The following is a 13,643-nucleotide window of genomic DNA, read 5'->3' as shown; positions in this document are numbered from 1 at the left end:
ATTACTCCTTAATTTTCTTAATATAATTACTATAACTATTAAGTTGTAAAACTAAGTTAACATTTACAAGACTATAATATTAAAACTAAACATGAACAAATATAGTTCTTAAAAAGTATATAAACCAAAATTTTTTTCAACAATATTTATATTTAATCCATTTAAAATGCATGAAAAATAGTAATAAAACATGCGATCATAAGCCAATACATCTTTAAAAGTTGAAACTTTTTTTATAATCTTGTGATTTAAATCCAAATATGCTTGATGATTTTTGTGTTTGTAGACAAAAATAAAATCAACCAATAATATGCCAATACAAAAATTTACTCAACCAATAAGAAAAATTAGAGATTTAGTTATGCATTACTAATATTGGCTCTCAAGAAATCTCATGAAAGAATCTTTAGATGTATTTTTGTGTTTTGTAATTTATATATATATTTAGTATTTAGTAAAAATATATTTGGATATATAAATATTATATATATAGGTAATTAAAGGGCCGGGCCTATATCGGGTTTGAGCTTAATAAGGCCCAAGCTCGGCTCACATTTAATTCGGGCCTAATTTTTAAGCTCAAACTCAGACCGGCTCACTAAATGATTGGGCTTTCTGTCGGGCCGAACGAGCCGAACTCGGACTGGCCCAACCCCATTGACAGTCCTATGAAACATTGGGTCCACCTCTCATTCTGCGTCCAAAACACAAGTAGCCTTTCAAAAATTTTTATTACTTGATAATATTATTTTATCTAATCCAATAAGGCCATTTTTGTCATTTTGAAACACTAATTGACACACCAGTACATTAGCACAACTTTGCATTTATTTTAAAAATCGGGAACTCTCATGCCAATCAGGATAATCATTACAGCACAACAATGAGACCAGATCTTTAAAATATGCACAAATTTTGGATTTTTTAAAATCTGTTTCCATTGAAAACTCAAACCCTCTTCCAAAAAAAAAAAGAAAAAGAAAAGAGAATCCATTTTAGGAAAAAAATTCATACATTGAACTCCAATTCTTCACTTGTCAGTTTTCATTTCCTCTGAGAAGAATGGAAGCTGATGTTTCTATTCCCAAATTAAAACCCTAGTTTTAATTTTGTCAAATCTCTCTCTCTCTCTCTATCTCTTCCTCTCCATAGAATTGAAGAGTACTAGGGCTGAGATTTTTGTGGGGTTCTTGAGAAGATGATGAAGATGAATTTCTGTGTGTTCTTTTGTGGGATTTTTGTATCTTTAATGGCTATCACAACTTCAGGGAACGTGGTTTTGATTGGGAAAAACGTTACTTTATCATTTGCTGACATTGAAGCTACTTTTGGTGAGCTTAAATTTGATTCATTTGATTGCCTTTTTGTTCATTTCGGCTGAATTTTGTGTGCTGGTGTTTTATTTTTATTTTAATTTGGAAATCTGAATTCTGGTATTCGTGAATGCCGTTTGGTGGAATTTGGCATCTGGGTTTTGCTTAATTGTATCAATGGGAGCTTCTTTTGAAGTATGAATTGCTGAGTTTTGATCGTTTTGTATCGGGGTAGCGATTCGATTAATTCATGCTAAGCTTTTCTTGAACTGCCTTTAATTTGGAAAAAAAGGAAATAATCTTGATCTGAGCTTCAAACTGTAGATTTAAGTTGCAGAACGTGTGCATTTTCTTGTGAACTTGACTGGAATTTGTGTAATCATTTGACAAGTGCCCTTGGACTGAAGATCATTTGAATCTTTTTTCTTTTGTGAATTACTCATTGCATAAAAAAGATGGTTGGGAAGATAAAATGTAGTTGGGGGACGATTTAAAGAAATGGTACAAAAAAAACTTTTCTAATAATATATCCTACTTTTGGATTCGGGTATAGGAATATATTCACATAAAAATTTGCTAACAAAACACTTTAAAAGAATCTTTTCAAAGTTACCGTACTAGGACTTCTTTCTTCTGGTGACAGCTCAAAATACTCTGAGCTGTTTCCCAAGCGTAAGATATATTTACTGCAAGAATTAAACAAGTTGTATAAGGCATGCCTTTATGTTTCCTTTTTCTCACTTTTTGCTGTTAACTTTTAAGCACAGTGGCATCTGCTGATTTAGCTTGACTGCAATTGCAGCTCCATCAGTGAAAGCATCTGGGGAGGGTGGTACACTGTACATAGCGCAGCCATTGGATGCATGCTTACCATTGACTAATAAGGTCGACGATACTGATAGGAATGGTACCATTTCCCCTTTTGTGTTGATTATTAGGGGAGGATGTAGCTTCGAGGACAAAGTAAGAAGCGCTCAAAGTGCAGGTTTTAAAGCTGCCATTATCTATAACAGTGAAGACGATGAATTAGTTGCAAGTAATGTCATTTTCTCTCCATGGCTCAGACTTATTTAGTGTGTTATGTGTTCATACTTGTTTGGCAAAAAATCATCTGCCTGATTGATTTTAGTATGACAATATGACTTAGCAGTAGACAAAGAAGGAATTCTGTGCTTTGAGATAAATAAATAGAGGTAAGCTGACATTTCTCATTTACTGGCATCTGCTGAAAACTAAGTTAACCGTTTCTGAAACTGAATACACCTTGCGGATTTTTTCCCCTTCTTGTTGCCACTTGTCATCCAGTTTTCCATACTTGGGTGTGGTGTCATAAATGTCACCCTTTGTGTTGTTTTTTTTTTTTTTGCCATGTTTGAGGTAGGGTTTTATGGAACAAACTCTTTTGGTAATGTCTTACTAAGGCATTCCTTTTCTTGTGACGGTATAATTATAAAGGAAAGATGGGATTGACTGTGAAGTTTCCCTCGTGCGTGTAAAGCATAGAATTATGCATAAGGTTATTGCCTTTGCCATGCATTGTTATCACAGAAGAGAAGAATTTGATGAGAGGGAAAAATTGTTTTTTCTTCTTTCTTGTCCAAGTAATGAGACAGTGACACATTGTGTCAGTTATGTAGAGTTACATATCTAAAACTGCAGCTTAGTTGGTAGTAGGAGCTTCGGTTTAAGTTAATTGATGGTGCATCATTCTTAGCACATTGTAAGCAGTTAAATTTTGACGTGGCAAGATTCATTAAGAGAGAAATCCCTTAAGAAACCCTTGACGGGGTCAAAGATTGGTATCCCAGTGATATTCCTGTTATGTTAAATCGTAATGACTTTGAGTTTTAGGTCTTTATATTTGATTTTAAGCCCTTGGAGACAAGACTTAAAGTAGGTTGAAAATTATGTAAATGAAGTGAGTTTTTTCCTCCGAATTTCTTTTTCTTGAGTGGGCTAGACAGGCTCAGATACCCTAAGCCAGAAGGTCTTGGAAAGAGGGAAGCAAGTGTTATCTGAAAAAGTTAGATGCCAATATAATATGCTTCTTACTTTCTTTTAAGAACAATTATCTAATGAAGTCATTTGAAAATTGCAGTGGCAGGAAGTTCAGCTGGTATAAAAATAAATGCTGTCTTTGTTGCAAAACGTTCGGGGGAAATTCTTTCAAAGTGTGCTGTTGTTGCTGGGACTGAAGTGTGGATAATACCAAGCTTTGAGAACTCAGCATGGTCAATTATGGCTATCTCTTTCATTTCATTACTTGCCATGTCTGCAGTTCTGGCAACATGTTTCTTTGTTCGGAGGCATCGCATCCGAAGGGAGCACTCTCGAACTTCTCAGGTCAGAGAGTTCCATGGAATGAGTAGCCGTCTTGTAAGAGCCATGCCCAGCTTAATATTTACAGCTGTTCTCGATGATAACTGTACTTCAACAACATGTGCTATATGTCTAGAAGATTATATTGTTGGAGAGAAGCTGAGAATTCTTCCATGCCACCACAGTAAGTGTAAATACAGTTTTTTAGGTCTTACATTTAGAGAAACAATCTTGGTGGCTTATTCTTTCAGCATTACTTTGGATATTATATAGTTGACAGAATGGTGCATCTCTTGCTTTTGTATATCTAAGTTTTGCAAGAACTGATTATCTATTTCTTTATTTTATCAAATTGTTCTCAACTAATATGTTTATATTGTGATTCTTGTACTTGTTTAATGGATGCTGAACATCTTACATGTGAACTTGAATGGAAATCATCAGGTGTGTATATTTTGAATCAGTAGTAATTTTACATATTAAAGTTCCATGTTTTAGAGCTTTGGATTTCTGTATTATTGTTCCCAGAACCTCATTCTATTTTTGGTTAAAAAAAATATTTTCTCTGTATTTTGTTTGTACTTGTTGTTGGCTTAATGCATAATAATGATAATTTATGTGGCAGTCAAGATATCCCCTTTCAATCCTAATTTTAAAATCTCTTATTCAACAAACACTATGCATGGTGTTGGCAATTGCAGAATATGGGTGACTGTTGGAGTCCATTAAGAACAATATCTAACTTTATTTCCTTGGTACTTGTTTCTCATTATTTATTTTCCAACTATTGTGAAGTTCTTGTTCTAGCCTTTTGGCTAATCCTGTTGCTATGATGAGATCATGATATATGATCTAAGCTCATTTGTTGATTTTTCAAAGCTGACGTTCTACTGTAGATCCAGACCCTTTAAAAGAAATGTAGCTGAAAGAACTAGGATGAATTAACTGGTTTTTTCAGTATACTTCAACTATTAATGAAGTTTCCCATATTCTTTTGTAATGTGTCTTTGAAGTTAATTTAGCATGAACATAGAATAGTTGAACTTAGTCTAAGGAGATTCTTTGAAGTTGAAATCACTTGAGCATAGCATAGTTCTTAAAGCAAAAGAAAATGAACTGACCAAATGCATTATATCCCCATCTCATACCATAATACGAGAAAGATATAATAAGCGAGATAAAGTTTAGTTTAAATCTATTTAGTAACAGTAATAATATTCTTCCATATTCTATCACTATAAGCATCTGTATGTTTGATATTTCTATGGCTAAAAAAAAGTACATCTTCAATTCAATTTAGTTAATTAGGTTTCTTGCAAGTTAAGAAAATAAAATCAGCCAGATTGTATCTTGAAAGGGATAGGCTTTTGGCTTTAAATTTGTCAGTTGGTGGGACCTTTTTGCACTGTTGCAGTTTCCCTAGTTTTTTGGACACGCCCCTACTTTGCAAAGAGCTGATTTGTTTCCTGAAAAGGTATGACCTTCTTATTAAACTATTAATGGCATTGATGGGTGCTTGTTACTTCAAATATAACTGCAATGCATGGAAGTTGCAGTATTTTTGCGGCCCTTTGAGTTATATCTACAGCCATAATGTAAATTCGTTGATGCTTTGGTTCCTATTCCCTTGTCTATTAAGCACCAAAGAAAAAGTATGAAATATTTTCATATTTCATTTACAATTTGTTCCTGTAAATAGCACATTATGAGTGCAATTGCATTAAGAAGCCTGACCATATTTGTTGATTTTGGGTTTTTAGGGAGTCATTTTCGTTTTTGGTGTTTGCTGCTATGCCTTAGTTGTATATAGACCTCCTTTATAAATGAAGCTTTGGGTTCACTAACTAGATCATGGAATTGTAAGAATTCATGTCTAAGCTGTTTGCTGCCAGCTTCTCTTGGCATGTGTTTGTGTGTGAGATGATAGTGGTTGTGTCCATACTGTGTCTTGCAAAATACTACTACTCTTCATGGAATGATTGATTCTTGGAGCTTTTGACAGAATTCCATGCTATTTGTGTTGACGCTTGGCTTACATCATGGAGAACCTTCTGCCCTGTTTGCAAGCGTGATGCAAGAACTAGCACTGGTGAACCCCCAGCCTCTGAATCTACACCCTTGCTTTCATCTACTCCGGCTTCTGTTTCGTCATCATCTATGTTGTCATCCGTTAGATCATCATTAGCTTCATCGTCAGCCATACGAATAGTACCTGCATCTTCTCGGTCCCCTTCAGTCTCCCGTCCCAATTCCATTTCTAGCTCCACTCCGTACAACCTGCAGTCGCTCCGGTCTTATAACCAATCTCCTCATCTCAGTGTGAGCAGAAGCTCTGTTGATCTCAGAAATGCTTCCTCTCAAAGATCTCATGCATCCTATTTGTTTTCATCTCACCATTCACTGGGTTATCCTCCTTTGTCACCCCTTAATTCACGATTTATGTCTCCCTATGTTCCTAGTCCAGGCAATGCCTCATCTAGTTACATTGGTTCATCTAGTCAGCAGCCGCATCCACTTCACTATAGTGAGTCAGCTGCTAGCTTTTCACCATATACTTCAGCTTACTCACTCCCAGAATGTTAAACTGAATTTATAGTTGATTGTGGAGAAAGTGAGCAACATGGGTTAGAAGTGTTCAGTATGGTGAAATTTGACCAAAGAACATCACAAATCTTTGGGATGAGGGTTTAATGCGGCAAATTTTCTTGCAGATAACTCAGAAGGTGGGCGGACTGAGCCTAGTTTGTACATTGTAGTCTAAAATGTAGTTTGGTTTTAGCCAACATTTTTTATAATTATACATGAGGATATGACAAAGCAATGGGTGTTACATGTTTGTATGATTCTCCTTTTTACCATGTTAGCGATGTTTGATATACCCTCCTTGTTGATAGCCCGAAGAGGCCAGATGTAAAATTCTGTTGTTCAAGTTTCTCCCTCTCTCTCTCTCTCTCTATCTCTCTAGAATATAAAGGAGTGGTTCCAGAATAGTCCATCCTGCTGTTATTATCCTACTCACAGCACAGGGGTTTTTGGGGAAACAAGTTGGTCCTAATGTTTACTCTTACAGTTTTTGCTAAGGAACCGTTTGATGGAGTTAATAAGCCTTGGGGTACTTCAGCATTTTTTAGCTCGTGGCTAATAGGGTAAAAGTAAATGCATTCCTCTTTTGTTGGAAACCTTATTGAAAATTTTGACTTGTCCTGATGAACACATTCTCTAGAAAATTAAATGCATACTGAAAAAGTCTTTGCTTTAGTGACTTAATTTCCATGATAACACTTCCCCAAAAAAACCATATGCCTGTTTAAAACTTTTCTAAAACTATGACCTGAGACCCAAGCTAAAGTCATCTTGGACAGCATTGCAAATACTTCGCATGAAAAATTGAACACGTCTTACAGGTCCTCTTTCTACCTGCTGTTTGTCTACCTCTCCAACATTTTGACTAAATCTTATATACATTGACAGTGTACACACTATTATTGAATTCACGACATATATGCAAAAGTTGTGAATTATGGTAAGATTATTGAACCAAATGGTGTAGCCAAATTGGCTGGATTTTGCAAGATTCCTCTACTTTTGAATCTTTATACACCTTGTCGGTATTACGGGTTACTAATTTTAATGTAATTTCAAGTTATGTAGTTTTTCTTCTGATGGTTATTTCATAGGTAAGTAGTAGTTCTGATTCTCTTTTGTTATTGTGTATTGGATAGATGAATCAACACGTTGAAGCGGTTGATGCTTAAATTCAATACTTCATATCAACCCCTTAATTTGTATTTTAGTTGATTTTACTCAGTAGTTCTGATTAATATACTCTGGTTGATAAATAGGTAAATTTTGAGATTATTTTACTTAGCACAATGACTTAGTCATCAATTTATATTGTTCACAATTAATCTATATGAGTATGTTTTTGAGAAGATTGAATATTGTTGTTTTTATCCATTCTTACTTTGTCAAGACCTATCATGTTGATTGGATGGATCTTTTTTATTTTGGTTAAAAATATCGCATGAATATAATGTTTGTTGATTTAAGACACATTTTTGTTGTTGTCAGTCACTTTCCGATCCGGGTTTATTTGGATAGTGAAATTATCCCAAATCATATTTTACTTGCATCATAAACACATTTCCCAACTCACATTTTTATATTTTCAACCACCTTTTTATCTCACATACATCACATCACAAAAAATACTATGGTAATTATTCAAAATAATAACATATCCAAACAGACGCTTAATTTTTGTAATATTGGATTCAGGAAATTTAGTGAGTTGGTAATTCTGTTTCGAGCTTGAATTAGAAGAAAGCTTTTTATTTAATTAAAAGAAAAAATTTTCTTTAAATAATAGTTGCAGGTGAATGTTAAGGCTGACGAGGTTTTTTAACTTGGGTAATAGTTTTAGAAAAGAATCATAGTGGCAAATAGTTTTTTGAGATTTTTAGAAATTAACACCAGTGATCCTAATGACAACGAGGATTATATCGTATATTATTCTGTGGTCTAAGGACACCTGTAAATCCTAAAATAATGCAAACAAAAAAATTTTTTTGTTTCATTTTAGCCTAATAATTCAAATTATGTGAGGCCCTATAGATTAAAAAATCCCTTGAACAATGGTGATGTGTTTTTCAAATTAGAGCTAATGACATAAAAAGTCACAAAGTAAACGTTTTTTTAATAGTTGCCGTCAAGTTTGTTAGGAAGAAAAATCTCGAAAGATCAATCAAAGAGTTCAATATATAAGTCAGGAACTCAATTCTAATCCAAAAGTTTAAACTATTAGGTTTCGGAACTTTACTTACATATTAACCGCTCTCGAATCAATGTGAGATATAATCATTTTACTCATAAATCTAATCATCTTCCTCTGCATGAGTGCTCACGTTAAACTAAGTTTCCAAGTTCTTCTCCAAGCCCAATTAAGTTTACAGGCTCTTCTCCGAATCCACTTTAATACTCAACGACAACCCACATTAATACATAAGATCACCTTTTCTAGAAGAACCCACTTTAATACTTAACACAAATTCATTTTAACACCTAAGATCACTTTTTCTTCCAAACTAAGTTCACAAACTCTTCTTCGATCCTACTTTAATAGTCAACGCAAATTCACATTAAAACGTTAGGTCATCTTTTCTTCTAATCATGGATCCACTCTTTTTCAACATCTAAACTGGATTTCAGATTCTTGCCAATCCTCTATGGCGCACCTAATTCAACACCAGCCAAACTCTTTAGTATTTTGATCCACTACTAAGAAGAGTATTTTCACCGGTCTAATTCTGAAAAAATCCATTTGTCCATGAGTAGTCTAATCTTGCAACCAGAAATTTTGATACCTCTTGTTAGAGAGCTTCATGAGTAATCACTCACATTAAACTAAGTTTGCAAACTCTTCTCCAAACCCAACTAAGTTTACAAACTCTTTAACCAGTCCACATTAATACTCAACGCAAATCCACATTAACACGTAATGTCGCATTTTCTAGAAGAACCCATTATAATATTCAACGCAAATCCACTTTAATACCTAAAATCACCTTTTTTTCTAAACCAAGTTTACAAACCGTTCTCCGAGCCCACTTTAATACTCAACATAAGTCTACATTAACACATAAGGTCACTTTTTCTTCCAATCATGGACCTACTCTTCTTTAACATCCAAACTGGATTTCGGGCTCTTGCCAACCCTCCATAGTGCACCTGATTCAACTCCAGCCAAACTCTTTGGTACTTCGATCCATCATTAAGAAGAGAATTTTCACTAGTCCAACTCTGAGAATAATCCACTTGCCCATGTATAACCTAGTCTCGCAACCAGAGGCTCTGATACCACTTATTAGAGAGACAAATTTCGAGAGAACCCATCAAAGAACCTAATGTATAAGTTAGGAATCCAATTTTAACCCAAAAATTTAAATTATTAGGTTTTAGACCCTTATTTACATATTAACCGTTCTTTTTCCATCTCTCGAATCAATATAGGACATACTCTTTTATTTGTGCATCTAACAAAGTTTAGTATCAACAATGCATCATTACCTTAAATTTTTTAGCCTAATTGTTGTTAGGTCCAATGCCTGAATTCAATGGAATAACAAAAAATTTATGTTCAAAAGGGAAAAAAAAAAAATAAAAGAGTGACCTTCTTAGCTGAAAAAAAAGTCAAGTGACTAAATCATGTAATTTTAAATGGTTTAGAGATGTTTCATACCATTTACTCTACAACTTATTTAAGCTTTTTTGTTTAATTTAAAAATACCTTTATAATTTGAAGGGGAAAGTACATAAAACCCCCCTGTGGTTAAGGAAATTGACATGAAATCTCCTCATTATTAGAAACTCCCACTTAATCCCCCTGTGCTTTGGACTTGTTTGAATTTTACCTGCTAACCGGCTGGGGAGCTAGCGAGTGATATTTACGCGACTTAATGGTAACTTGTGTCTAGCAGAAACTCATTTCATTCCAATTTTGTCCTCCATGTCTCTTCCAAGCTTGCACCCACCATAGTTGTAGATCTGCAAATGAAAAATTTCGACAGAGAGATGCAAAACGAAGACCCAAAAACGTAAAGAGCTCAGCGCAACTTTGGATGGATCAAGAAAAGCTTTGGAGGGGCTAAATCAGCTATCATTTCAAGGAAGAACCCAAAAATGTCAAACTCCCAAAATTTTGGTGGTGGATCGAGAGACTTAAGGTACCAAAATCGGCGTTGTTTCTGCAACAATAAAGCAAAGATTAAGGTAGTAGAATCTGAAAAACCATCAAAAGGTATGTTGTATTATGTATGTGAAACTGGTGCTTGTTCATTTTGGGCATGGTGCAACCCAATTAGTAGAGAGGGAGGCACTAATGAATCATCCTGCCAAAGTCCATACGTGGAAGGGGTTTCATCAATTCGACCTGCAACCGCGGAAAGATTTATCATCTCTGGGCAAGGAATAGAAAGTAATAACTGTAACATTATTATGGGATTACAATCGAAGATTCACAATGTCGAAGTAACGATGGGGCTGATGAAGATGATGATGATGCTGACTGTACTTGTGTCTCTTTTGTCACTGGTCGTTATATGTATGAGATGAATTTTGGGCAAAAAGTGTAATGTTTGGCTGTTTGGCCGTGTAATAGAATCTGGAGTTGGGAAATTGTAGTGAAGTTGTTTCAATTTGGAGTTGATTTTCATGTTTGAATTATAAATGAGCAACTGAAGCTGCTTTTGTTCAAGACATTGAAAAAGCCTGCTTCTGGTGTGGGACATATACAGAAAAACCTGAGATACCCAATTAAATGCAATGAAATTGTTATATTAAGTCATCAGATGCAAAGATATAACCAGCAATATTGATTTCCATAAACACTTGTCAGATTTAATCATCTTCAGCAAAGATATGGTCAGTGATATTGCCATCCATATTACCACAGCTAGATATAATAAATAAGCGAAGACATGCCATCCATAAACACAAAAATCAACTCATTACTACAACCATAGCACAATGGTATCCTACCATAATATGGTCAAAAGGTTCACCAGTATAGCTATACAGTCACAAATGCAACAGTCGATCAAAACATAGCCAATTTATCTGAGTACAATACCACAATGGCATCAGTCAACCAAACGATAGCCACAGTCAATGAAATCATTCACACAAAAACCATAATACAATATCCACGAGAGCAACAGTCAACCAAAAAATAACCAAAATTCTGAGTACAATGAAAAATACTGCAACATCCATCCATACCATAATGGCATCAGTACATTCAACCAATAAAATGACATATTCTACTTGGCATAAGCAGTATTGTTAATCAACAAAATCAGGAAAACAACTTTTCATTTTCTTGGTCTCTTGGAGCCACAATGTCGCAACCTTGACATCCTTGAAGTTGCAGCAGGTTGCTTTCTCTTTGAGAATCTGCTTTGCTGGCTTTCTTGGTTGGTACCACCTATAGGCTGATTTGGCTCCTACACGTACCTCGTCATGGTTAGTATATATGTAAGTATATTCCAGCATCCAAAAATGTTTGGCCAGTACTCTCTAGTACCTGTGAAAGTGTAGTAGCAGTACTTGAGACGCTTGCCTGAGCAGCAGAAGCTACGGATGTTGCATTTGAAGCTGTTTGACCAACTTTAGGTGCCTACAGTCCAAATCAAAATGAATTAGTATATAAGTAGCAACAAAACACACTAAACCATATTACAGTAGAGTGTAAAATGTTACATTACTTTGTGAAGTTTAGACTTAGGGTCAATCGCTGATTTGCAAGTACGTATGTTATGTCCAGTTTTCAAACATCTCCGACAGTAAACTGCAAGTCCTTTCCTACTTGCTTTCTGCTGATTTGTAGGCTCTTCTGGACCATTCTTTCTCTATTTTTTTGGCCTACCAGGCTGTTTTTTCACCAATGGTGGGTTCAGATATTGCATCTTGCTATCTACCCAGAACTGCTTCGAAGGAACGGGACCAATTGTGAAGTTGTAGGCCCTTAAATATGCTTCCCTATGGTAACAAGCATCAACATATTCCTCGAATTTCAGCTTTCTGCTCTGAATGCAGGCAACCGCATGCACGCAAGGAATGCCACTAAGCTAAAAATGACCACAGGTACAAGTTTTCAACTCCAAATTGACAACATTTGTCCTTCCATAACCATCAACTTCCAAATTTCCATTTCCTCCGTAAACCGCAACACAATTTCTTGCCTTTATCTTAAGTTTCTCCAATTTTTCATAAATGTTTGGACATAAAGTTCCACCATGTTTCAGCATGCCCTCTCGTTTGGTTACCAACCTTTGCATTAATCTCCTCCGAATCCACTCCAGCATTGTTATTATTGGCTCCCCTCTAGCTTTTAGAATGTAATTATTCCATGACTCACTCATGTTGTTAACGCAAGTGTCACCCCTACAAGCTGTACTAAAATGAGCTCTAGGCCATAATTTTGGAGGCAACCGTTTGAACCATCCCGCAACCGTTAGCTTGTCACCTTCCTGTGGGTCAGCCCTCTCAAGATTTGAAAGGGCAGTTTCATGCTCCGGCATGCTTGCTGCTGCAGCTACCTCCCAAAACAGATCTCTAAGGTCTTGATCCTTGAATCTTTGTTTGAAGTTCTCGAACATATGTTTCAAACAGAATCTGTGCTCTGATTCAGGAAATAATTCTTCAATTGCATGGACAAGACCCTTTTGCCTATCTGAGATGAAAGTGTAAGCCACTCCTTTGTTTCCTCTACCAATTTGGCTGATTAATTCCCGCAAAAACCAACTCCAACTGTCGTAATTCTCAACCTCAACAACAGCAAAGGAAATAAGGAACATATTTTCATTGGCATCCCTACCCAAGGCTGTAAGCAGCTGACCTCCAAAGGGACTCTTGAGGAAGCAGCCACCTAGACCTATGATAGGTCTACATCCTTGTAGTAAACCATTTTTCAACGCACCTAAACCATAATATATCCTCTGAAATGTAGCCCTTTCCTCAATATTTCGCCTATCAATTTGCAATGAAATATGACTATAAGGATTGGAATTTTTTACAGTAGCTACATAATCCCAAAGTCTGTGGTATTGCTCCATGTCATTGCCCCTGAGTGCCTCTAATGCTTTTTTGCTTTGTCCTGGCAGCTTTTTTTTGACTAATGTCTAGCATGAACAATCTTCTTGTCTCATTCACCATGCCAGGAATACTACACCCAGGATCATCTCTCATTTTGGCTTGAAATTTATGACTCAGATATGTTGAGGTGGCATGTCGATTGCTGTAATCCCTGCCACAATGGTGATCCCCCTTAAGAGTTTTGATCATAAATGTCTTTGATCTCTGGATTCTGCTTGCATGAATCCTCCAACTACACCCCTTTGCACATTTAGCTGTGATTCGAGACCCCTCATTTCTAATGTACTTGTGCTCATATCCCTCCCTAATACCCCATTCCACTAAAACCTCTCTAAACTTATGAAAGCTGCTAAATTTCTG

At 35.7% G+C, this 13,643-nt stretch overlaps 2 protein-coding genes across 3 annotated transcripts; one reads left to right on the top strand and one right to left on the bottom strand.

The window, feature by feature from the left end:
• The first annotated feature begins 837 nt into the window (after positions 1 to 837).
• LOC113713794 (receptor homology region, transmembrane domain- and RING domain-containing protein 2) lies at positions 838 to 6,561 on the top strand. 2 transcript variants are annotated; one of them, XM_027237584.2, is made up of 4 exons: positions 840 to 1,331; positions 2,116 to 2,349; positions 3,412 to 3,816; positions 5,635 to 6,561. In XM_027237584.2, exons 1-4 carry the CDS (start codon positions 1,199 to 1,201, stop codon positions 6,213 to 6,215), a joined length of 1,353 nt encoding a protein of 450 aa, XP_027093385.1. In that variant the 5' UTR covers positions 840 to 1,198; the 3' UTR covers positions 6,216 to 6,561. The 2 variants fall into 2 exon arrangements, with proteins under 2 accessions (XP_071924452.1, XP_027093385.1); XM_072068351.1 differs by lacking the exon at positions 2,116 to 2,349 and having other exon boundaries at positions 838 to 1,331.
• A 3,673-nt stretch (positions 6,562 to 10,234) lies between these two features.
• LOC113713973 (uncharacterized) lies at positions 10,235 to 13,243 on the bottom strand. The gene is made up of 4 exons (XM_027237773.2): positions 12,302 to 13,243; positions 12,107 to 12,256; positions 11,713 to 11,805; positions 10,235 to 10,375 (listed from the first exon to the last, which is right to left on the bottom strand). Exons 1-4 carry the CDS (start codon positions 13,241 to 13,243, stop codon positions 10,235 to 10,237), a joined length of 1,326 nt encoding a protein of 441 aa, XP_027093574.2.
• Positions 13,244 to 13,643: the final 400 nt, after the last annotated feature.

Source organism: Coffea arabica, chromosome 10c (assembly GCF_036785885.1).
Source record: "Coffea arabica cultivar ET-39 chromosome 10c, Coffea Arabica ET-39 HiFi, whole genome shotgun sequence".
NCBI classification, from domain to species: Eukaryota; Viridiplantae; Streptophyta; class Magnoliopsida; order Gentianales; family Rubiaceae; genus Coffea; species Coffea arabica.
This window is presented reverse-complemented; position numbering and strand designations above follow the sequence as displayed.